Source organism: Dermacentor silvarum, chromosome 4 (genome assembly GCF_013339745.2).
Source record: "Dermacentor silvarum isolate Dsil-2018 chromosome 4, BIME_Dsil_1.4, whole genome shotgun sequence".
Classification (NCBI taxonomy): domain Eukaryota; kingdom Metazoa; phylum Arthropoda; class Arachnida; order Ixodida; family Ixodidae; genus Dermacentor; species Dermacentor silvarum.
This window is the reverse complement of record NC_051157.2, coordinates 13,428,975-13,455,521: the sequence shown is the minus strand read 5'-3', so window position 1 is coordinate 13,455,521 and position 26,547 is coordinate 13,428,975. Positions and strand designations below refer to the sequence as shown.

The 26,547-nt window shown below is 43.9% G+C and overlaps 1 protein-coding gene across 1 annotated transcript in view; it reads right to left on the bottom strand.

The window, feature by feature from the left end:
- Positions 1-3,831: 3,831 nt before the first annotated feature.
- Positions 3,832-26,547, bottom strand: part of LOC119449469 (corticotropin-releasing factor receptor 2) — a 201,015-nt gene continuing 178,299 nt past the window's right edge. The window contains exons 9-12 of the mRNA XM_037712643.2: positions 16,115-16,253; positions 13,366-13,407; positions 5,972-6,334; positions 3,832-4,211 (exon numbers count right to left, since the gene is read on the bottom strand). Coding sequence (XP_037568571.1) covers positions 6,086-6,334; positions 13,366-13,407; positions 16,115-16,253 — 430 coding nt within the window. The 3' untranslated portion in view covers positions 3,832-4,211; positions 5,972-6,085. The remainder of the gene's footprint in view (positions 4,212-5,971; positions 6,335-13,365; positions 13,408-16,114; positions 16,254-26,547) is intronic.

The following is a 26,547-nucleotide window of genomic DNA, read 5'->3' as shown; positions in this document are numbered from 1 at the left end:
GAACTACGTGTTGGGCGCGTTCGCTGTGGCCGACCAGCTCTGCACGCAGAAGCAAACTTATTTCACCCCTCCCCCCCCCTCCCCCTCTTCACCACTTTATGCAAAAGGTAGGGAGAGGCGTCCGACCATTTATGCCGCGAGAATGCCGCGTGCGTTAAGAATCCAGGCTGCGTTTGCCACACGCTACACTCGCGGCCACACTCGACGGCCTCGCTGTTTGCCAGAGGAAGATGAGCCTTGTGTCGACAAAGTGTGCTAAGTGCATTTTGGAGATTCTCGCAGCAACGGTTAGGCAGCTCAAGCTCCCTGACTCCGGAGAGAACGACACCATAGATGCAACGAAAAGAGAGAGAGAGAGAGAGAGAGCGTCTTTGCAGAGTTCTGAATGGGTAAAAATGATGCCGCTCCGAAAGTGGGGCTGAACTCGCGAAGTCTTTATTGCGTATGTGCTCCGTGCCTTTCGCTGGCCGCCTTCGCTAATAATCTCTCTAGCATCTGGAATGGTTGCAACGTGTTCTTACGAACAATTATATCGTAAGAGTTTTTAAATTATTTTTATTTCTATTTTTTTTTTTTTTTTGTAAATGGGGGCCTTTCCTGAGTAGTGCGCGGCTACGAGCTTTCGTGTCGGAGAGGAGGACTCGAACTCCTGAAAGCTTGTGGTGCACACCTGATGCTGAGAAGCTTCCACGAATGAACTCGGTCCTCCGTACGCTAGAGAAACTGTTGCCGCGCATTTCACTCGTTGCTTCGACTCGGGGGTCACTAGCTCTCGTATTATCAAATGATCCTCGACTCGAAGCTCCTCCTACACTCTTTGATGACGATCATGATTTATTGGCACCCCCTTTGAAACAGGTCGGTGACAAACATTCACCTAGCCTACTTGATTTGATCAGGTTACTCTACATGTTTTTCATTCTAGCATTTTTGTATACATCTTCATAAACGTTTTTTTCCCTCAAAACTTCTCTATCTATCGTGTATATCTATCGTGTATAATTACCTATGCCTGTAATTAATCCGGTCGTATCAATTTCTTCCCAGTTTTTTCTCGACCAATAATCTAAACGTCTCTTGCTTATCTCCATGGACTGCTGGCCGGTTGATGCTTCCGTCCACATTAAATCCAAGCGCTTCTAGAAGGTGTACGTTATCTCCGGGTCTCACTGATTGAATCTCTTCGCATTCCATTAGGATGTTCTGATGAGTGGCCTCCGGATTTTCGATGCAGCATACACATGCCTCATCTTGTTGAGAATATTTTCTCCGGTATGTTTTTGTCCTTCGGCAACCAGCTCGAGCTTCAAATAGCAAGCTGTTGTGGTTTTGCAACAGCTTCGCTGGACATTCACTTTCGCAGGGCCGGGATAGGGGTCAATTTTTTTATCAATGTTCCCGAGCCTTTCTTAAAAACAAATTTTGTTCTGCGCTTCTCTGACTTCAAAAGAGGCCCAACCCATGTCACTGTGCACTGCCTCATTTGTGGTTTTACCGTGTGCTCCCAAAACCAGCCGGCCTACAGATCTTTGGTTAACTTCCAACCCCAACAATATGTCTAATTTGAAGCACAGAATGGCATTTTCGTTTCGAACTTTAGCGCTCGCACCATTACTCCATTCCATATTCCACGAACCACCTCATAGTTATTGTGGCCCCACAGTGCTCTGTGTTTCATTATTGCTGCATTCCGCTTCCCCTTTATTTTCAGATTATCTTGGGGGTTGCTTGAGTAATTCTTCTCTTCGTTTATGTCTACGCCGAAATATTTATATTGCTCGACTACAGGTATGACTTGCTGTTGAATTGACCCCACGTAATTACTCGTATTTTCAATAAAGGTCATAAGTCTAGATTTCTTGTATCTGCGTAGCCGCAGATATTCGCAAATGTCTGTAAATCTGTTGCATTGTCCGCTAGTAGCCCTAGTTCGTCCGCATACATCAGTCCGGGGACCGTCTGTTGCACAATTTGTCCACTACGCATGTATGATAAATCAAACCCTACTTCATTGTTTTCCAGTTGTTTTTCTGTGGCCTTAACATAAAGCGTGAATAACAATGGAGACAGAGGACAGCCTTGCTTCAGTCCTCAGTGAATTTCCACCATTTCGGTGCATTTCCGGCCTGCCCATAGAATTTGTACTCGGGTGTCTCTATATATCTCCCTCAGCTGCTTCACGAAATCATCTATAACTTTGTGCTTGAGAATATCACATACCAGTTCCATGTCTACGTTGTTGTAGGCTCCTTGTTGTAGAAACTATATCTATAAAGGTATATTCTCAGCTACTCAAATCTCTATGCACTGAGTTCGTACAGACATATTTTCCTCTAAGCATCTGCCTGTTCTTAACCTATTCTGTAGTTGCCCCAGTACATCACTTTTCTGCACCCACTTCGACAGTTGTAATTTTATGCCTTGCCATATTCTATATTCTTGGTAACGCCTTTACATAAAGCGTGGATAACAATGGAGACAGAGGAATGCATTGACATTACCGTAACTGGCTGTACGAGCTCGTCTTATCCTTCATCCCCTTTGCCTTTGTAGATGAGGTTCATCTTGCTTTCACGCCATCCAACCTGAATTTTCTTCGTTTTAATCATTTGCTCTATGGCATTATAGTCAGTAGTGCCTTACTTATTGGACCAATGTTCGATTCCCACCGTCGCCGGGCACCCATGGTTCAAATGATTAGAAGCCCCGGCCTGGCGTTCGGCTTCCTTCAGGGGTGATATGCTTGGGAAAGGAGTCTGCGCCCTGAATCTCCGTCGAAGCCCTCGTGAGCACAGAAAACAAGTGATGTTCGGGCCGCTCCCATGACGGCCATTTTCCACGCGGCAACCCAAGCACCTATTGAGGTGGGGGCACCTTCGGGTTGAGGACAAACACCCCTTTCCAAGCTTTGAGGTCCCATAATGGCCGAGCACCAGGCCAGGAGCGCGCTTGTACCTATTTTACCAGTAGGTACCCGGCGGCAGCACTTGCCTTCCACAGCCGTAGTGGATGTTCGTCAATAAGGCCGTCTGTGGTTGGACAAGAAGCACCCAAAGTCAACTCCTGAAATCTCTATTGGGCCCTCTTTCGAGATGTGAACCCCTTCGAGAGCCGAGCACCAGGCCAGGGAACATCTCTACCAATTAGAAAAAAACCGGTGGGTTCCCGGCGGCACCGGGATTTGAACTCGGTACGTCCAGCATACGAGGCGGATGCTATACCGAGGCTACCGCTGCGGTTCAACTTTTCGTCGGGTCCTGCGGCCGTGTTATTAGGGACATTTTTGTCTCCCTTTTTTCCAACATAAGTCTTCTATGCTAAATTTTGATCTCTCAGGCTTCTTTGTTGGTGTTGGATTAGTTTGAGTCTGAACAACGCTTTCTTTCGTGTTGAAGTTATCCTTCATAATGCCTCTGATGCACCACAGTGCATCGTATACTTCTAAGATGTTACCATTTTCATCCCTTATAGCTGTTTGCGAATTTTCAGTTGGGACTCCGAGTGCTCTTAAATGGAGTTACACCGAGACGAGCACATCACCGCTTCTCGACTGATTAAAGCACCTACATTTCTCGAGAATTGCCGTGGATGATTATGAAGCGTGGTGACCACTTGCGTTGCTATCTACTTTCTTAGGTCAAGGTCAAGCGTTGAGAGGAGGTACGTTCTAAAATACGGGGGTACTCATGCTCATTAACTGCTCGAATTTGATAATTCAAAAGAAGAAGAAAAAAAAGGATAGAGATGGGGAGACATGAACAGGGAAACTTTTCTTGTGTTTCACCCAGGACACCTTTACTCACAAATTCCGACACATTTCGTTTGGTTTGATTCATACTAACTTTATTTCTCGTTACTTCGCGAGGAAAGCCGCGTAAAAACCGGACGCACGATGACAGTCCAAGTCACATTTGGACCACAAACGTTGACAGCTGGGGATTGGCACAACAAGTTTTCACGAAAAAATAATGATTAAGAAACACACAATATATATGCCAGGAAACTGAGGTAATGGATGCCCCTTTCTCTCGCTTTTTCACATTTTTCAGTTCGTCGCCGTGAGGTGGTCGCCCTAGTTCGCTGTTTGTCCATTTTGAAGCACCAGTTCAACGCACCCAGACGTTTCACTGCACCGTATAGGGACCAGAGTCAGCTAGGTATAGATTTTTTTTTTCTTTTGATTCGGAACCGGATGGCGTGGCCCCTTGAGGCTGCAAAAGAAAAAAAAAGAAGATTCAATGACGGATAAGTGAGAAAGAGCATCGAGCAAGGAAACGTTAATGTCTGTTTTCTGCTGAACAACATTGCCGGCCGCATTTGCTTCCCCCCCTCTCCTCTTCTCCTTATAATGATACACTAAGAAAGTTTTCTCACTCGTGAGGTGTGCAAGAAAAAAGAAAACAAAAAGAATGACGGTGAAGCGCTTTTTACGTACCATCGAAGCATCTCGCCCGCTGTGCAGCAACAGCTTTTCCAGACATGCGTATAATTTAACGTTATTTATTACTAAGTCTTCCGCCTTTCTCTTCGTATTTATTTGCTTTTTTTTTCAAGAGCAGGCTTTGTAGCGACGCATAAGAGGGCGGCATTATTCCTCTCGAGCACGCAGCAGCTCCGCCGCAGGACAAGTGAAGTTCTTCGAGGCCCAGCTCGAGCGAGCACACCTTGGCGAGCGCATTTTGATTAGGCTGACGAGAGAGAACGTGAATGCAGCGCAGGCTTAGCTTTGCGTTAGGGGAGCTTCGGTGCCCGCAATGGACCGGAGGCTCTCAACTAATTTTGTAGGGGAGCTTGGTTTCGTTATTGGGCTCGGGTAAAGAGAGGCAGAGAAAGAATGAGAAAAAAAAAAAGAACTGTGTCATTTAGCAATGCCACTATTTGGGCAACCTCCTCTCTGAAAGGGGAAAACTACTACTGTCAGAAGAATATATCAAAGAGAAAAGGAGACACACACACAAACAAAAAAAAAAAGGGGGGGGGAGACAGGAATATTAAGCCAGGTTGCGCCTGATTTACTAACTTGCACTGGGGGAGGTGAAGAGGGGCAGCAATGGAAACAAAATGAAATAGAAAACAAGTGACGCGCGAACACATGCAACAGCATACAGCACACAATTAAAAGCGGTCGGGGAGCCCAGTAGCCTCTAGAATATGCAGCAGGGCTTTGCTGAACAACCAAAGAATTCCTGCAGGATAAACTGGAAAAAGAAGTGTTGACAGACAGGCACACAATAATTTTCAGACTTGTGGCACCGCTTGCATTCTGATAATGACCTGATGCTTTCGGCTCTTAAAGAGGAAGGGAGGAAAGTATATGTTTTTTTTTAGATATTGCTGTCACGATATAAATTAATAGCTGCTATTGTACTTCGTCGCAATTTCAGTAAAGTATATAACTGCCTTTAACGATATTCATGTGTCTACGGCAACTGAAAGATCACGAACACGATCAGCCAAGCAGCAAAGGCAGCGAGCGTCGGTAAAGTTTCGCACGAGTGACAGCTCTTTCGCTTATTCCGATCAGCCGGCAAGCGGTGGCTTTTCACTTCGAGGTCCTCTGTCTCTACACGTATATGCAGGCAGCCGCCAATCACTATTTTTCACAAAAGGAAATGCTTAAGCACTTATGCGCACTTCTCATCATTCACCGATGACAGAAAACATTAAGGTAGCATGTAACCTGCATGCGTAGCCTTCACAAGCAAGCCATGTAGCTATATCTGAGATAGTCTCTTTCTTTGTTGTAAGTTGGGCAACCCTTATTCCACACGCTGACGCTCAACCAAAGCATGACAGTGAAGCACGGGGTAAAATGGATGCTAAGTCAAACTAAACATCCGAACTATATAGATAGAGTTTACGAGTGAGCAAAAGTGCATAATGTGACAAGACTGGCCCACGAATTGAGACGCATGTACAATACATTGTCCTTTCTTCAAACACGAAGCGTCAGAGTTGAACCATTACTCACCCACAGCATAACAGCCTCTCGAGTGAGGCCATATGCGTGAGGGAAGAACCCGACCAAGAAGAAGTTGGAGAAGAGGGTTGTCGTCGAGGGACGGTGAGCACCCGTGGGCGCTGCTCAGACGGCGGCCACTGCGCACGGATTCCTGGGTATCCGCTGTGGTCCCGCCGTGGCACGCAGTGGGTACTTGCGTACCACTTTGGAGCCCGCCTTGGGTGAGGCGCTCTGCTCAGCCACGGAGCCGTTGAAGTGCGACATGAACACGGTCGATGTCTGCGAGTAGCCGCCGCGCAGGAAGGAGCGTTCCTTGTTCGGGTTGCGACGGATGGCCGCCCGGAGGTAGGCGTTGCGAACGGCTGTCTGCACCTGCGAATGCAACGGACAGACGCATTTTTACTGCGATAGGTCCGGGATACCTCTCGCTGTGGAGCGGGCGTATACCAGGGTGCGTGTATCCCGACTAAACGAAGACAGTATGATTATGATATACTGACGAAGAATGAATGACGTCAATTGAACGACGAATGCGGTATGAAGACGACGGCATGCCGACAATGGTATGACGACAATTACATTACGAGAGTCAGATGACGAAGCTGGATTGACGAAAATAAAACGACCACGATGACATCATGACCACGAGCACATAACTAGTGGCCCAAGCTTAGTAGACAACTTGGGTCACTGGGCTAGCATAAGAAGTTTAGATAGATAGATAGATAGATAGATAGATAGATAGATAGATAGATAGATAGATAGATAGATAGATAGATAGATAGATAGATAGATAGATAGATAGATAGATAGATAGATTAAAAGTACCTTAAGTAGGCAAAGAATGTTAATAGCATAAAAAACGCTTGTGTTCTGTGCTTAGGGTGCACGTTAAAGAACCGCAGATGGTTGAAATCAGAAGCCTTTCAACTACGGCGTCCTTCACAACGTAGCGCTACAGCTACGGGACGTTACTCAGCCGCATGAGTACAGATGCTCGGACTTCTGCATTAACCGACGGGCGGGAGCTTCCCCCAAGCATTGACTCCCATTTGCTAGTCGGACGCCTGGCAGGGGATCACTTGTGCCCGTTTTACCGCTGGGTGTCCGGCGGCCACGTTCGAACATCGAAATCCAGCCTGACGCTCGCGCATTGCACGCAACAAAAGTACTTCTGATGTTTATGAAAAATCGCAGGCCTTTATGAGACATTATATGAAGAGTTTGACTGTGTGAGCGTGTCTGTGGCCGCATGTCTCATCTTCTTTTGTATTTTTAACAGCGATGCTGTTTAATCCAGCCGCAATTTGTGGTGCGTATCAAGAAACTACCAAGAAAGTAAATAAAATAAACTTTCTTGCCGTGGCGGTATTCGAGCCCGCGTACCCCCGGTCCCAAAGCGAGCGTCGTAACCACTAGGTTATACAGCCACTTTTTTTCTTTATTGCATGGAAATATTAGTAGTTATATGCGAAAGTTAGTTGCGTTCCATTTATACACACATGAAAAACAAATTCACACACGCTAGGCAGTCCAATGAAAGTTCAAAAATCGGGTAAACAAACAAAAGCTGCCAGATACGAAATCCACTCAGGAATGGGATCGAAGGTTGCAAAGGGATCAAAGGTTGTCCACACTCCTCACGTGAGCATCCTCTTCTCGAAAGACAGACCTTGTCGAGCGTGGTGGCTCGGCATGTCTATCGATCATTCGGCTTGTCCATAATGAATACAGTCCTAATAACATAAACAAATCATATGGTGCATTACTGATTGTCTTTTTGAAAGGAAGGAACCGGATACCGTAAGGTGTGAGCGGAAATTCTTTTTTACAGCCACGCTTGCAGAGCATGCATTTATGCGAACCATATGATTGCGTTCGAGCGTCGTCGTCTTCGTCCACAGCTGGCGCGTTCGTACGCTCGTGCTCTGCGAGGTGAAGAGGTTTTGCGCGCTATGAGAGCGAGAGAGAGAGAGAGACGCATTCATGGAGCGGGTCTCCGGGAACGCGGTGTCGGTGTTGCAAGCTGCGCTATGCTACGCGCAGTGATGGCCGTAAGTCCGAGACGCTCGAAAAGAAATTATCATCTTCATGAGTAATAATATGAAAAGTTCGCGCGCAATTCCGGAAAATGCTGGGCTACGATCGCCCAGCTTCGCTGTTTCAAGCGTTGCGCGGCCGAGTGCAAGGTTATGCATTTTTTTAAATGAGTGTCTTTGTTGTGATCACTCTGTAAATAAAAATTTCTTTAACCAAGACCTGGAGTATAACATGCCAGGCCACCAGGCAGGCAAACATCTCCAGCTTTCCATTAACTCCACCATATCCCACTCTCTCTCTCTCTCAGCTCGTTAATCATCGCACCTTACTTTATATGAGGTTATATTGACCGAGAAATATGCTGACAGCATGCGGGAAAGCTCCTACACACGCCAACCTAAAGCACACACGCAAGCCCGCACAAATGGCCATACGCCGACCCCGCGTTTCGAAGGTGCATGGTTCTCAGCTATAGCAATAGAAGAATAAGAAAGATCTCAGGGGAAACTAATTTGTGATGTAGAACGCGCTGGAGCATGGCTATTAGCGCAATGCCGCGTGTAAGTAACGGCGCACCTCGCTGGCTGTATCGAGCACGGGCGCTATTTCTGTCCTCCCTCAATTAACCCCGGCGCCACTCGGACGTTGTACATAACGCGTTCACGTGTAACAACACCAGTGCAATGTTACGCGTCACGGTCTCATCCGAAGGTGCGCAGGTAAGCACATCGTGTAGGAGACGCACGTTGCGTTAAACTATATATCCTCGGGGAAGGAACGCTGCATGCGGCCACGGAAACGTTTGTAGCGGGCACTGAACGTTTCAATGATCGCGCTCGCCAGTCTGCCAGAGAGGCGGAATGTTTGATCTTCGGCACACTCGGAACCAGCCTTTCATCCAACGCAAACCGATAATTGAAGCACGAATTCTGTAGGGAAGCACTTCACTGGCCGTTGCTGCAGGACTACATTTCTCCTTTATCAACGTGTCGTATACGCTTATTGAGTTCAGCGCGGTGTATTGTAGTACTTCATGTAATTTATTTCGACATTAGTAACTTTGCTACCGCATATCATATTGTGCATGTTCATTGATTACATTATACTAGTTCGTAACAAATATGAATGTTTGCAAAGAAAAGAGATCACTTTAAAATGGCTATGGCTACCCATTTTAACATAGCAGTAATAAAAATAAGTTATTGTATTGAATTCTGGGGTTTTACGTGCCAAAACCACGATTTAATTATGAGGCACGCCTTATTGGGGGACTCCAGATTAATTTTGACCACCAGGGAACCTTTACCGTGCCCCCAATGCACGGGACACGGGCGTTCTTGCATTTCGCCTTCATCGAATTGCGGCCGCCGCGGCCGCGATTTGATCCCGCGACCTCGTGCTTAGCAGCGCAACACTATAGCCGCTAAGCCACCGCGGCGGGTAAAAATAAATTATAATACACGATCAGTAAAAATGTTGAAGGTTCGGCACACCAAGCTGGGCTAGTGTCAGAGTGGTCTAAGTATATTCTTCTCGCACTATATAGTTATAAATGAGGGTCAAACTTGTGGGGTTCCGAGCGCTCGCAGAAGTTGTACGATGCCGTTGTGTGACTTTTCCGAGGAATCCACATGGCTGCCTGGACGGGCTGGCAGTGAGTCATAGAACACTGTCACTCAGCCATCAAATGGGGGGATGACAGCTGAGTAACAGTGTTCTATGAGCCACTGCCATTAGCGGCCGTTAGCGGCCACCGGCTACCATTTGGGCATGTTGTGTAGCAATGAGGTTCCGATTTTGTTGTATTGTTAAAATATATTGTATCGAAGCTGGAGGCTCGGAGTGCTCGAAACCGCGGTGGTCGTTCGGCATGCCCGATCAGAGCGTGTGCGCCGTGGGAGACGGTTTCCGGCGCATACTTGAGGTCGAGAGAAGGGGAAGGGAGGCGAAAGCAAACGAAAACAGAAAAACAAAAAATGCCAATAGCTAACTGGATGTCACCTGATACAACGTCCACGTGACTTTGAAGGCGCGGGTGTTTTGAAATAAAAGAATGCTCCGAACACATTGCCCTTAGCTTGGAAAGGCAACGCAGGTATCGAGGGCAGACGTGTAGCTACAGTGGGCTATATCAGTGTTGTGATTACGTAGTGCCATGATTGTTCCCTAATAACTTCGTCAGTTCGATTGCAAAATGAAGTGTAGGAAAGGTCTGCCAGGAGCGAGTTCATCGCAGTGCGTTCATCTCTAGTTTCGACTGAGCAGACAAGAATTTTTATTTCAGCTTATAATGGAAAAATGAATTTACAATGGCATTTATATCGTTTCTGTGCCTTTAATTCATCGACTGCATTGTGATCTGCCATTGCGTGTTTGTTATTCCGTTAGCAAAAGCGAAAACATTGTAGCTCATGGAATTAGCGCACAAGCAGCCTACGGCTATGTTGTTGCGAGCTTCTCAAATAACAGCGTGCAGAGAGACCTCTCCAGTTACATCTGCACTTAACTTTATATAACTTTATATATTCCTCCATAGGCCAGGATTCTTATAAAATCAACACAGAATAGCTTTTGACCGGAGGAGCATTCTTTCGTCATATGAGAAGTCAGAGTAATCGTCATGGCAAGGGCCGAGTCAAGGACTGCATGAATACGAGACTGATCGACATCTCAGTTGTGAGGAGACATGGTTTGCCTGCCGGCAAAGTGATCGCGTCGGACGCTTGGAAGGAAGAGACAGGCCGGAAGAGTTCCCGCCCATCTTTAGCACATTCTATGCACAAATGTACAAATGCACGAGTGCACAAATGCGCTCTCGACAAAGACCGAGTCCCCTTTGGCGGTCCAGTTTTCGGGCGTTCATCTTCATCCCTTTATGCGCGCTCTTCCACACATTAGGAACGCAAATTCTACCGATGAATTGCAACGGTCAGTTGAAACCGCGTCAACGACATGAATATTCGTGCCTACGGAGCATCGTTCGTCTTAGCGGACGAACATTGTAAGGAAGATGAAGTTACGCGGATACATAAAAAAAGCAAAGAAAGGAAACGGGTAGTGGTTAGCATTCCTGAAGAATGAGGACGCTCTCAATTGATTTGAGCGAGGACGTCCGATAATAAACGTGTCCAATTCAGACAGGAGTGTGGACACATATCGAGGCCGAAAAAAAATGAGTCCAATTAAGGGTAAGAGTCTAATACGGGTGTCACACCGTGCAGTTTCAATCACGATCAAGCCAGATTAGTTAAGCGAATTTTTCGAAAGCGAAACGACGCTTTTAACGTAGTGCTATCATGTCGTGCCGGCACCCATATACTACAGTCATTGTCATTATGTATGTCACATGGAGACCACATAACTCCGAGTATTTTCTCACAAACTCACTTACGTGTAACTGAATTATCACACTTCAGATCAATTCACCTCTTGAGAAGCCGCTTTGCATCAAAGCCCAGGCACTCTTGCTCCAGATTTGACGTCGCACATGGTTGGCTGGAGCGCCAAGCGCGTTGACTGTGAGCTCATGGCTGTTCTGGTCGTTATTGTATTAGCTGGAGCAAATGGTTTATCTGGTTTGGTTGACTCTACAGATCAGTCTGGCGCATATTTCCTTTTTTATTTTTTTTTTCGTAATAAACCTTTCCGCTTTTAGTATGCTTCGCCGCATAACTAATTGTGCTGCGGCGAAGCTTTATGCGGCGAAGCTGCCTTTATGCAGTGGGGTTTCTGGTGGAAAGCCTGCTCATGCTACCGAGTCTAGTGAACATCTCGTTAGGACATTTTTATTCGCGTGGTCAATCATGTTAATAAAGCGATAAAGTTCATCCAGTGTTTAAAACTGAATTATGCAACTTTGAAAAACCGAATTATGCAATGCTTTAGACCCTTGCCGGTTTGTGTTTGGGTAATGACTGCAACGTTTAAATGATGATTAAACGTGTCAAACAAAATTGTATTTAAGTTGTGAGAGAAGCAGGCTGTTCTCGTGTCTTTCCAATGTGCAGACAAGCCCTGATGGTGACTGCGACGCAGCTATACATTTGCCAAAAAGAAAGTAAAACTCAAATTAGGGGGAACAAAAAAAAGTTTCATAGCCAGAATGCGCATGAACATCGTAGAAATGCTCTCGCCCACACTTCAAGGTAAGTGCTGAGCTTATCAAGTTTTACATAAAACCAACAGAGCAATAGCATATGGCTTCTGCAGTGAGCACTAAGAGAATTGTGCAGTATACAATTCTTAGATGCTATAACAATTAAAATTCCATTCATCTGGAAATACGAGCTGAAGTTCTTTCAATGTTGTTTTGCATAACCGGCCAATTCTAGCACGAAAATACTAACATAATAGAATAATTAGAAGCAGCAGGTTCGTAATGTTACCCTGTGAATTAATTATTCATTCGCGTCGTCGTATATCAGTAAGAACATTTAGGCGCAAGAACGGGAAAATCAAGGACTGCATAAACGTACGCATAGTTCAGACACACTGCTTTAAATTAAGGAACACCAGATAAACTTCATCGCTTCAGTAACATGAGTGCTAATAAGAATGTCCTAACGAGACGTTCGCTAGACTCGGTAGCATGAGCAGGCTTTGCACCAGCAGCACCATCGCATGAAAAGAGACGTCTCTCTGCACACTATGAACTTTTGTATCCACTACCTAGGCACACGCATACACAAAAAGGGGCTACCGTAGCGACGAAAAAGTCAGATAGCACACACACAGCCAACACTATGCGCTCGCTTAACCTCAAAACGAAGTTGAATGATGCCGACTGTCGACGAACCTCTAACACGCGTCGACCGAGCTGCCGCGATATTTCGACGTAAAATTGGCGTCACATCCGGTAGTTCTTTCTCTCTTTTTTTTCTTTATTTCTCGCTGCTTCACCTCCTCTCTCGACCTCAAGTGTGTGCCGAAAACCGTCTCCCGCGCGCCGTGAGTGGTGTATGACGCCACAAACTGCAGTCTTTAGATCTGGAATCTTCGTCTGTTAACATGCGTAATTTGTAACCAATTACAGCATGTTCCATTGATAATAATTTGAAACCGACGAGAACAAACTGTAATAGCAGTTTTCTTCCGACTAGTGAAAAAAGTGCTCCTTTCAGCCTATGAAAAATAACTTTTCCAATGCAGCCATTAACAGAATATATTACACTGCGCTATGTTTGAATAGTACGGTCAAAGGAAAGTCCACATTTGTCTTCTAAGATGTCTTGAGCGACTGGAAACACTAAAACAAAAAATGAAAAAGAAGAAGAGCCAGGTACAGTAAAATAGCTAAATCGCATTGCTAAGTGGCGCTAACAATATCTGAAGCGAGATGCCGACTCAAGCCGAAACTGCCTTACCTCTGAATTCATGAAGCAGTAGAGGACAGACACGAAAATACCCTGCAAGACAAATAGAGCGTTGGTCAGTCATAAAAACAGTTTTGAAGCACGTTATTCGGGCATTGTCAACAAAGTTGGATTACATTAATTATTTCATTAAAATATTATTCAATGATTATTTATTCGTTATATAAATTATAGTTTCTAGACTTTCAATCTCTTCCCGAGCTCTTACATTACAGGAGTTTGAATTAGCATCACAATACGATTGCTAAAACAAAGCAGACAGGAAAGCATAAAACCGGCAATGCTCACAAACTAATTTCTTTTAAGAACGCACTGATTTAAGAGCACTACACGAGCAAACAAGACAGAAACACAAGTTGTCTAATTCTGTTTCTGTCTTGTTTCTTCGTGTAGTGCTCTTAAATCAGCGCGTTCCTAAAAAAATAAAAACAAAATTAAGCAAATAGCTCCATTTAGTGCTTTGTTCACAAACTAAACAGCCAGCGTGTTTGAAAAGGCATCCTAAAATTAAGAAAGGCAGAAGAGAGGTAACCCGTTTCAGCAGACTAATAATGAGCAAAGTATGCCTTTGGAACACGTATATAGTCATATCATGCAATGTCGACGAATAACCAACTCCTCTGGTTTCTCATGAAATCTTGTAGAATTGGGTCGGTGTAAAGTTGCCACTGTTGCTGCATATTTACTTTCTCTGATCAAACTTCTTCAGTACGTCGGATGCACTGCACGCGTAAATATTAAAAAAAAATGACCAATACAAAGGTGTACCTCCGGTCTGATAAAGCTTTCATCCTCCTTTAAAGGAACCTTGTCCAAAATAAAACTTAAGAAAATAGAGCCCTCACTTCATATCGTAATGGAAGCGAGGACACGTCAGCGACACCTGTATCCGGTAGCTCAACATTGAAGGACATATGGTAACGAAGTCACAGACGTAGGCAGCAGCGCGTTCGGTAGTACTGCCCTTGTTGTGCTACAGTGACAGGAGTGAGGTCCTTTATTTTATGCTATATATCCGAGCTCTTAAGTACTGCGCGAAATAATAGTAATAAAATACGAGGGCGCGTATGGCAATGTCAAGAAAGATGGGCATCAGATGGTCAGTAATGTGTATCACAGCTTTGTACGTTCGTCGCACGACATTTAACTAAGGGTTTCAATGAGGGACATTTAGCAGAGAGAGAAAAAAAAAATCTTGCAGTTCTGCTTGAACGTCTCCTAGCTCTATGATATGCTACACAGTAATAAATAAATAAATAAATAAATAAATAAATAAATAAATAAATAAATAAATAAATAAATAAATAAATAAATAAATAAATAAATAAATAAATAAATAAATAAATAAATAAATAAATAAATAAATAAATAAATAAATAAATAAATACGCAGTGAAAGACCAACGTTTGTGAGGAGAGCTAGTTCGCGCCATTAGAAGAGACGAACAGGAAGAGGTATCATTTGAAGACATTCGTCCGTGAGGCCTCAGCGGCATCGCCACTTTCCATGAGTCTCAAATTGAAAGTCGAGTTTTGGTAGCAAAAAGAAAAGAAAAAAAAATCCAGAACAATTTTTAAGATGACAACTGCTTTCCGACTGCTCCCTGCTCAAAATAAATAAGTAAATAAATAAATAAATGACAAAAATTCAGAGAGGGAGAGAGAAAGCGTTCACGCATGCTGTGGCAAAGCAGCACCACTATGCCACAACAATGAAATTGAATCTAAGTTGATACGCACTGATCGCGTTGGGAGATTCATCATGAGTTTAATTTACTCAAACCATCCATGCTTCGACCAATGTGAGGCAGCACTGAACTACGCAAGACATATTTTAGCGCAAACCACCTAGATGTGGATAACGGCATCTCATGCACTCCCATCCCATGCTTTGCTGCCTATTCGGTAACTCTAAATGAGGTTAAGTTCTACGTCATCTGCGTGCCGAACTAACAAAATATAACACGCCTACACGATTTGCGATCAAAAGGTAAATGTGGAAAGGCTCAGGACGCTTCCGTTTCCGTCACTTTGAATAATGGCTTAAACAAACATCAAGCTCTTGAAGGTATATTGATATCGACCGAGCACCGTCTCATTTGTTTTTCTAGCGATTGGGATAAACGTTTGTGCTCAAACGGAAGCGACGGTGCCAATTAAGGTGCACGGCGAGCCATCCATTCAGCGTCAAAAAATTAAAATAAAATAAGGATAACAGATTCGATAACACGCTCAGCTCGAACTGCCATCACCACTTACTATGCGTGGGTAGCGCTGTATAATCGCCCACATATATATCAGAAGGACTGGAGTCTATATGGGCTATGATCCATTTAACGCAATCGAGACTTTGTCTGTTTATCTTGCGTGATTAGGAGGGCGCGAAGCACGGACAAGATTCGCGCAGTCTCGGGGCATCGCGAGCTCTGGGAAAAATCTCGTTAAAAGCATCGGAGATGTGCCGGCCGGCGCGTTCAACGCGCGTCATGGACGTTCGTGCTGAGCGCACAAGTTCGAGCGATTCCCTATTTGTTTTTGTTTTTTTGCCGTCCAATACGGCGAGAGAATTCGCGGCAGTGAAAAAGCGGGATAAAAGAAGAGCAGGCAAGAGCGAAGCTTCCGGCGTCAGCGGGCAATCCAGTTACGCTAATAGCTCGCGAATGCCATAAAGAGCAATAAGGGAGGAAGCAAGCCGGCAGCAACGCTCGCTCGCAGGGCCGCCCTGCGCGCGCATCACTTACCTGTGAGGACTGGAGTATGGCGTTGATGACCATGTAGGCCTCCTTGAGACCCATGTTTTCGTCTTGCGGGTTGATGCAGAACAGGAGGTGCGTGATTCCCAGCAGAGGGAAGAGCAACACCGTCGCCTTGATTGCCTTCCTGCGTACGTAGAAAGTATACAGGGTGGCCAGCTCTTAGCGCTGCGCACACGCATATGGGTGCAAAGGCCAAGCGAAGGCACCAAAACGGGACGAAGGAAAAGCAGAGAGACGAATAAGCAAGACAGCTGCTTGATTTTCTTTAAGGAGAGGAATAAGAGACAGGGGCTTAACGTCCCTAAATGGCATATATTGGCTCATGACTCATGAGGGAGGACGCCGTAGTGGAGGGCTCCGGTATAATTTTGACCACCTGCACATTCAGGAAAAGTGCTCCCTCGAGGGTACATTGTATGTCGAAACATCCTTTTCGCACCCTTACTTTCACTGAAAATTTTGAAAATAGGTGCATTAGTTAGCAGAACACCCTTACTTAGTACACCCTTTCTTAATTTCAGGGTGCTGAAATTATGTTTTGTACGAAACATTCACCAGGCGGAATTTAATGGTACTTGGCACTTGATCATTTCAAGCAAGTAAAAAGACGTACTAAGTGTATATTTGTCAAGCGGTTTCGCCAAGGCATTAGCAGCAAGTCATATGGTGAGAGTAGGCTGTGGATGTCAGCCTGCTACTTCAGATACATGGCGTCCCCGGTGGTGAAGTGGAAAGGCAACTTTTTTTTTTTTATTGCCTGCTCCGGCCATTTGTGTTTTACCACTCGCTTTGTTTAGCTTGTTTCAGCTCGGTGGCTCTTTTATAGATCAGCTGCCATTCATCAGCGAATCATAGCGTATCAGCCAATCATGGTTCTTCAGGCGCATGCTATTTATGATGTACATGTACCATCGGGGCCGGCACGATTTATGCGCAGTAAATCTTGTGCTGTTTCATGCAGAAACGCAAATATAAAAAAGTTCATGTACTTGGATTTAGGTGAACTTTAAAGAAAACCAACTAGTCGAAATTAATTTGGAGTTCCTCACAATGGTGTGCCTCATAACCATATCATGGTATTCGCACGTTAAACCTCAGAATTTAATTGAATTTCACTTATATTTAATTTATATTATTTATATAATTTCATTTCGTTTAAACAAAGGAAGCCTGAGCCTAGCGCCAACGTTCAAGCAATGAGACAGGTCCTGTTGTCAAAACATCGACTTTAAGAATGTCTCGATCTTGACTATTTGGTTCATGAATTCAGTAGAATACAGCACAAAAATTTTCGAGCAGGACATGGAGGCAACACAACACATGGCTGACTAACTAGTGAACTCTTTAAGGCACATGAAATATATAAGAAAGACACGTGTATGTAGAAACGAAAAAAAAAATGCTCACGTAAACATTTTCACAGAAACTGCCGGCCGCCATAAGAAGCGATAACACGCTTATGTCTTAACAGTAGGCATTGGTAAAAGTTACAGCTCTCAAAGGGAAAAAGTTGTCTCTATTCTTTCATATACTGTTAGGAAGTAAGTGTGCTATCACTTCTTTGGCCAACCTACGGTAAGATTTACGTGAGAATCTTTACATGTGAATTTTTTCATGTTTTCCGTTTCATATACTTTCATGGGTTATTTTGTAGGTTATTTGCAGATGACTGCGTCCTGTATAGGAGAAGTACTAAACCGACAATATCAAATTAGTCTTAACAAGGATATTGCTTTGATAGCACAATGGTGTGAGAACTGGCAAATGGCTATGATAATTTTGATAAAACAGTTTCAATGTCGATAACAAAAAAGAAATCCAAACTTAGTTTTCCATCCGGCTCTGATAGTACCACCCTTAACACTCACTCAGTACTTGGGCGTCGTCAATCATCGGATCTAGGATGGTCGGCTCATGTAGAGCACGTGGAAAGGAAAGCGATGCGAAAGCTAATGCTTTTAAAGCGGGCCCTGCGATGCTCTACGAAGGAAGCCAAGCTCTTGGCCTATGTAACGTTCATACGTCCTATCTTAGAATATGAGAGCATGGCGTGGTTTCTGTTCGCGCAAAATCAAATAGCTACGCTTGAGGCTGTCCAGCGAAACGCGGCGCGTTTTATCTGTGAAAGATATAGACGCACCGACTCGCCTACGCAGATGCTGTCCGAGATAGGCCTTCATGCACCAACCAGTCGGGCGATGCTGTACCGACTCAATTTTTTTTGTACTTCCTCCTGCATAATAAGGTTAAAGTGGATCCTGAAACCTACATTTCCTGTAAGACATCCAGAGAAACCCATCATAAGCATCACCTTACACTCCAAGAATATTTCTGCGCTAACAATACATTTAATTATTCGTTCTTCCCGCGAGCTGTTCGTGACTGGAATGCTTTAGAACAGACGGTGGTCGCACAGCCTACTGTGTGTCGACAAATTTGTCAAATTTGCTGGCCAATCTGTGCTGTCAGCAACGAGTAAGTGATGCTATCATTTTATCATTGTTTTACTTACCGGGTAAAGTGGAAATTTGGGATGTGATATTGTGGATGACGGTATCAATTTTATATCTCATGCGCTTGTCTTTTCTTTCGCTTGCAGTACATAGTATGTAAATGAAATAAGCTGATTATGCGTTATCTTATTGTCCTACTCAATGGTGTTAAAATTTGTTCATTATCTTTAACATTTTCTAGTTACCCTATTGTATACTTATGTGAATGCCTGTACCACAATGTCTACAGACTCTTCTAACCCACTCCTGTAAAGATCCCTGATGGGACTGACAGTTTAAATAAATAAATAAATAAATAAATAAATAAATAAATAAATAAATAAATAAATAAATAAATAAATAAATAAATAAATAAATAAATAAATAAATAAATAAATAAATAAATAAATAAATAAATAAATAACCATATTTGCAGCGTGCCACACTGCTCGAAGGTCGTCGCCACCTTTTGCTCGGTACGTGCTTCTCTGGGAACGTCGTTATTCCTGGGCATTCGCACGCGACGTGATGCACGTTTGGAGTTACCTTATGTGCGCACGCATAGCATCTCCCAACTTACGGCAGGGACATGCCTGTGGTCGGGGTCGTCTAGCTGCTGTCGCACTTTTTCCAGATGACAAGATGCCCCAACAAATAAAAGCAATGTAAGCTGAACATGCGGCTACCTGTTACGAGCAATAATGCGCACTGAAAATAGATCACTTATCAGACTTCAGCAAGCTGATGCAAACATGTGTAGCTTGGCTTATAGGTGAAATAACAAAGTTTTCATCATGGCAGAATCTCTCGCATGCCACTCATGAAAGACCAGCACGGGCATTCTAAAGCGCGAGGTATAGGCATGCGATGTGTTCAATATTTTTCTTGTTACAGCGAAGCTGTTAAGGGCTAGGTTCCCGGAGATCGCGTCCGTGTACTCCGGAAGTAGGCAACAATCTCGTTCACTTGGTATATAGCAAAATTGGCATGGACGGGTATGAATGTATGCCTAACATGACTGAAAGGTCATGACATCAATAACATCACATTTTGTCAGTTACGTCACGATTAACGATAATAAAATCCCGTGTGGCGCCTACCCGCATATCCAAAGCGGGTATGAGCCAGGGACAAGAAAGAAAGGTAAGAAAGAAATAACGTGTGGCTCATACCCGCGTTGGATAAGTGGATATGTGCCGTCGAGAGCAGGAGCGGGAGAGATCTCGTCGCACAGCAAACGCACTACTTGGCCATCACGCCGGGCGAAAACAAGACGTCGGTGTCCTTGCTCTTTGACGAACATGCCGAACACGCTCAATCTAGTCAATAATTGTAATATATAAATTAACTATAGCAATATTCACTACAGCAGACCCACCATAGTCGCAGCTATAGACGCTGGCTTTCATCTGAACAGTAGTTCAAGGGCTCTGAATTTTATTTCATATAGTTATGTGTTCTCGATCCCCGATGAGCGGACGTAGGCGGCAGGTAGCGCAGGCACTGCCGGACTTGAGTGTAATCTTCTAACGAGCTGTCAGGGCTAACGAAGCGCGGGAAATGATGACATGCTTTGACTCGTGCACTATCGCCATGACAACCTTGACACGCGAACAACCGCCACTGGCTCGCGGGCAGTTGGATGATTTGAGAACACGCGATTAATTGCAACTTCCGCGATAGACGTCGACATTTTAGAGCAGCGATACCGGCAGCGCTGCGATCGATACTGCGCTCAACGTCATTCCGAAAGGCAGTGTTAAGGCATAGACGTACTACTCATTAGACTAATGAAACCGCGCCAGAGATTTGTAAAATAATTCATTACACGAGTATCAATCGCTTCCGTAGGCACAACGTGTGAAAAGTTCGCCAGCGGTCGTAGTTTTGCGAAAGACATGTCAACAGGTACGCTGCTGACGAGTAATGTTGACGATCACACATAGACAACGACACGACTTTTTTTGCGTCTTCACTTCAGTAGGAGCGCGAACACGAACACACACGCACACGCACACACGCGCACACACGCACATAAACACGCACACACACACGCACACACAAACACGCGCGTGCACAAACACGCGCACACAAACACGCGTACACAAGCACGCGCACACAAACACGCACGCCCACCCACATACACATGCACGCACGCACACAAAAGCTTCGATATTGGAGTAGTACTACATAATAGGCTGTCGACAGGCGGACTGGATTTACGTTACCTTAGCAAGGGGTGTTTCCTCGGCTCTAGGTCCGACTTGTGGAATAATCAGGAGTTCGTGTCCTGATTACTACAGATAATTTCTCATGTCAGGGCTGCGCCGTGGATGCCGGAATAACTTCATTAGGTACGTTTAGTTCATAGCTAGAACGGGAATGTCGCGATGCGCGAAACAAGCGGGCAGGAAAGACAAGCGCTCGGAGTTCACAAACAGTGCAGGTATGTATGTGATCGCGGCGTGTAATTATGGAATATCTTGGCTAGACAAACTTTTCCCGCCCCGGCATACTCTATCCCGGATAAAACTTCGTATATAGTAGCATCCAATACTGATTGCAGTAGGATAAAGTCGGTTAGGCAATGACCATAGGTGCAATTAACCCCGATGAATACAGAAGTTACATCACATACCATGTATCTGTGTAAAAGCAAATAGAACCAATAAAAGCTAAATTCTGGGGCTTTGCGTGCCAATACCAAGTCATAATTACAAGGGACGCCATAGTGAGGACTCCGGAGTAATTTGGACCACCTGTGATTCTTTATCGTGCACGAAATGCCCGGTACATGGGCGTCCTTGCATTTAGCCCCGTCAAAATGCGGCCTCCGCGGCCAGAATTTGACCTGGAGCTGTAAGTTCTGCGCACGAATAATGAACAATAAATTCTGCACACGAATAACGACCGAATTGACTAGTTCTTTAGTGAGCGCAACGCAGATATAGACGTTTGTTGCGCATGCATGTGATCAGCCTGTATATAGTCAAACCAGAGAGAGAGAAGTGATATGGCTGAGCCCGGTTGAGCCCGGTTGGCCAGCTTGCAGTGGGGAAAGAGAAAAGGGAGTGACAGATAAGGAGAACACTGTCTGCACGGACACACTTGCAATTAAGTGTTCAGTGTTCGGTTCGTCGCAAGCGGTAGCCAGCTGCATCTCAAAAAACGCGGCAGCGTTCTCGTGGCTTTTCGAATCGCTGACGCATGAGGCAATGATCTTGTCTTCTAACAAAGGCCTGGTCATCTAACCTCCCCAAAGCTGTCCGAAGGGCAAAGTTCTGGTCTTTGTATGATATGCAGTCTTACAGGAGGTGTGTTAACGTTTATTCTATGCCACATTTGTAACAAATAGAACTGTCAATCATTCACGTCACTCATACATAGTTATAAAATGCGCGACTTTATTTTAACGGCCATAAATGACACCCCCGCGGACCGAGCAAGTGACGCGAGCTCTTCTTAAACCAACCAGTACCTTCTGGCTCATGTTTGTGTGAGCGGCACGTCAGTAAGAAAACTAGAAGAAAGGCACGACACAAATAATAGGCGTGTAAAAGAAGCTTATACTTGCATGCCACACGTAAGCTTTCTTCACGTCGAGTGAAACCAAGTAAAAGTGGAAATTTTGTGTTTCAATATGAAATTATACCGGGTGTTCATTTTTAAGTTTTACGAAATTTTTAGAAATCGCCTGTGGCATGTTGCATAATTCTTATCATTGAGCTGGGCTATTCGATGAGGCGGACATTAGCAGCACGAGAAATCGAAACAGATATTCAACTAATTAACAGAAATTTCCTAATGAACTTCTTAGCTAATTACTTTACGACACATATTGCAATTTACGGATTGTAGCGGGTGAGCATGTCAGGCATATCCACTTGCAATGAATTTCCAGAATAACACCAATTTGGAGATATGCGCCATCAAACTCGCCGTAAAAATGCACTGTTCCACTTTTTTACCAAAATGCTGTTATATACATTGAAGCACAAAGGTAACGGGAACATCCATGCATTTCGTCTCACACTTTGGGAAATATCTCAAAACTGGTGTCATCCTGGAAATTCATTTCAAGTAGATGCGTCTTGCAAACTCGCCGGCTCCAATTTGTAAATTGCAATGTGTCATAAAATAATTACCTAGAAGTTCATTAATCAATTTTTTTATTAGTTGAATATCTGTTTCGATTTCTCGCGCTACTAATATCCGCCTCTTCGAACAACCCAGCTCAACGATAGCAATTATGCTACCTGCCATAGGCGATCTTTAAAAATTCCGTAAAACTTAAAAATGAACACACTGTATATTTATACATTATTTGCAACCTGTGCCGGAAGTTAAGCAGTAATTGGTGTGAGAACCAGCCCGAATCACAAGACATATTATATTCCAAAACACAAGGAAAAACAATAAATGAATGATTACAGGCTCAATACGACATATTTTCCAGTGCATAGAGCAGAAATACGAGACAAAACGAACAGAAGTTGAGACACACAAACACTACTTTCAACAATGGTTTATTAGAAGCCGGATCCGGAGTTTATATACCCAAGATAAATACTAAGCGTGCGCAAAGTATGAGCCAGCGATAAATGACAGTAATTCCCTCGATAAAGATTGCGAAGATGTACCAACGCAATCTTTGTCAAGCTTATCAACAGTTGTTGCGGATTCATATTTCAAAATCTTGTCATTTCGTTGTTTCATTCTCTTGTCACCTGGTCGTTTGGTCGTTTTCATCTTGGAATTTGTCCTGGGTTACATAAACCCATGATATCTGGCTTCTATTGAAGCATTGTTAAAAGTAGCACTTGTGTTTGTCTCGACTTCTGTCCGTTTTGTCTCAAGTTCCGGCGCTAAACACTAGAAAAGACGTACCAACAATGAAACTTATTCCCTGCACGGCTCAATACGGTCCCCGTTAAATATCCTGAGAAAAGCAGGGCCGCTATTCAACGAGCAGGAGGTGGATGCATGTACTGAATTCATGCTATACGTAAACTTCAATTCGATTTATTTCAAGGTTATTTTTCTAGATATCAGGAAAACTATATCCTTTCCTTGAAACAGGACAGCTTGGGCCTGAATATTGAGAAAACACGTACATTCTCTCTCTTTTTTAATCTTTAGTATTTCCTACCTAAATCTGTATATGAAGAGGCTGACTGATTTGCACTCACGCTAAGAAATCCAGAAATTGTTTTTGAGGAGGCAAAATTTTCTCTTGCAGCAGATCTGGTCTGATGCTATCTACTTTATATGCTACGTCTGTAACGAATTGGAATCTCTCGATCACTTTTTCCTATCCATACCAACGCTTTGCCACTCTAAGAAAATAATTTTGGAATCCATGTAATACTGTTGCACTTCCACTTAAGTCATTAGTTCAAGGCTACAACCATAGGAATCGTTGCCGAGCCGTCTATGATTACCTCTGCGAAAGGAGAAGATTACCGTGCTAATGTTTTCCTATGTTAATTATTCTCCACCATATCCTCACAATGCATTTCTCCTTCAGAAACCTATAAAACTCAAATTCGAAAAAACAAACACGAAAGCAACTTCTATAAATTATTTTGAACGTATGTTAGCTACACTTTCCCATACTCTTAGTTTGCTCTCACTTAATATTTCAAACATTTTATTTATTTTTTTCCTTGGCTTACTACTGTATTACGCCCACCTTTGATTTATAATCTGTTATATTTGTTCTGAAAATTTATTTATCTATTTGTATTTGTAAGGGAAGGAGGGAGGGGAAATTGTCATCCTATTTTCAGGGTGGGTTTGCGCAATGCTGGGAGAAAATCATCATCATCATCGCCGTCGTCACTACCACCACCACCACCATTAACATCGCCATTATCGTACTTCTCGCACCGTTCTAAACTTCCCACATTTCTCTCTTTATTTCTAAGGACAAGATATCCTATTTAAATTTAGGATGCTTCTAAACTTCGTTCTACACACCCCACAGTGCTTGGTCGATCCCCTACAGTGGATATGTTCCTGAATCAACCATCATACTGTTTGGACGGAAACCAAGCAGGACAGTGAGAATTTAAAACTTGCGTGAACACGGTTCTACAAACGATTGAGGAGATCGAAGCACTATCACGGCACTGAAACCTGTTTCGTCACACAGAAAACGTGTGATAACATAGAAATACTGTCATTGCAGGCGACCCCTGAATGAATCCGACGGGAATTTGTTGCTTTTAAGAGAGAAAGCTAAACTGAATACTTGGTGTTTAAGGGAAAGTTTGAGTTGTGACAGCAAATTTTGAGAAAAATGTCAGTAATTGCTAAACATTGCTAAACTACGACACAGCTTAATAGTTAAGACAAGATCACGCACAAATTATGGTTTACAGAGGCTATCGTCACTAATACCAGAACTCCTCAATAAGTATCCTGACATATTAAATTTAATTAATTCTAGAGTTTCTCTAATTCAATTCAAAAAGCAAGTTAAAACCCTATTACTATTTGAGCAGATGTGAGATGTTAGTCCCTGAACCAATTCTCGGTATTAATCTTGTGTATTGTGTTGTATTTCATTGTGTATTGTGTAGATTTATTTCACTATGTGTGTGCATATGTACTAGGTTTTGATTCTCATTCCGAAAAAGGAACTGCATATCTATCTGTATTTGCATTGTTGTTATTGTATTTGGGTCGGCCTATGATGTGTAATCAAAACAAGACTTGCTGCCTACGCTGTCAGGGTGGCACAACCTAGTCAGGCTCTCTCCGGGCCTTTTGTTGTCCCTCCTGAGCCAATTTGTATGACAATTGTCTCGAATAAAAGAGAAAGAAAGAATTGTGAAGAAGAGGCAATCCCGCAGTCCTGGCCAGCAGGCCTCCACCCGCGACTGGAGATGGTGATGATAATGATGAGCCTTCGCCGCCCGTAAGGTGTGACGTGTTGTACTTGGCAGCCTACCTTAGATCTGCCCATTATGCGGGGACACAGTTGGGCCAGCCTGTTGGGAGCGGAAAACACTACTGGCACTCCGTACCTGTTCGCCACTTTCTTTAAGTTGTGGCTCAACTTACGCACATACGGCGCGATCTGTGGCCTTTGCCACTCCGCTCACCGGCTTTCGATCGCCTCATTTTCTAGTATGACCGCTTTTAATTTCTGTTGTAGTGATTTGGCCACTGACGTCAGGACCGAACGAGGGTAGCCGGCTTTTGAAAGCATAGTTCACTGTTTGTCAAAACAGTACTGCATCTTGTGTTCACAAGACCTCTTGAGTTCTGATCCCAGGCAGAGTGAAGCAATAGCTCTTTTCGCCAGCTTAGAGTGCGCGGAGTCATAAGGCAGTTCTTTCTTTACTCTCGGAGAATAGCACCAGCAAACATGGTCCTTAGAGAAAAGGAGGCTTAAATTCAAGAACTGGAGGTTGTTGTCTACGGGGAGCTCAAAGGTAAAAGGTAGGCGTTTGCCGTGAAGTTTAAAATCATCTAAAATCTTACTAACATGGAGAGCTGAAAGCTTAGAGTTGTAAGCTTATGCATCCTGCAGAAGGATGCATAAGCTTACAACTCACGTGAAACTATTATAATGCTTCCGTGATTTTCGCGAATATTCTATTCCCAAATCGCTGGTATATTTGGGAGAGGTGTATCATCAATTTCTTTTACTTTTGACGTCCTAATAAGTGCACATTTTAAAACGTTGATATCGTTTCTTATTGCTGTGTAGAAGATGGAGGCGCAAAACTGATGCTCTGTTCTTCCAGATTTTTCTTGATTTCTGGCAATTTCTTTAAGCGCAGCTTTTAAGCGAACCCTCGTGTACTTTGTTGACCATGGCTGCTGCTGCTGCTGCTGTCTTGCTGAAATAGCTCCTGCACAGGACAGCACTCATATAACGAATCGGCTTATCATCACCACCACCACCACCATCAT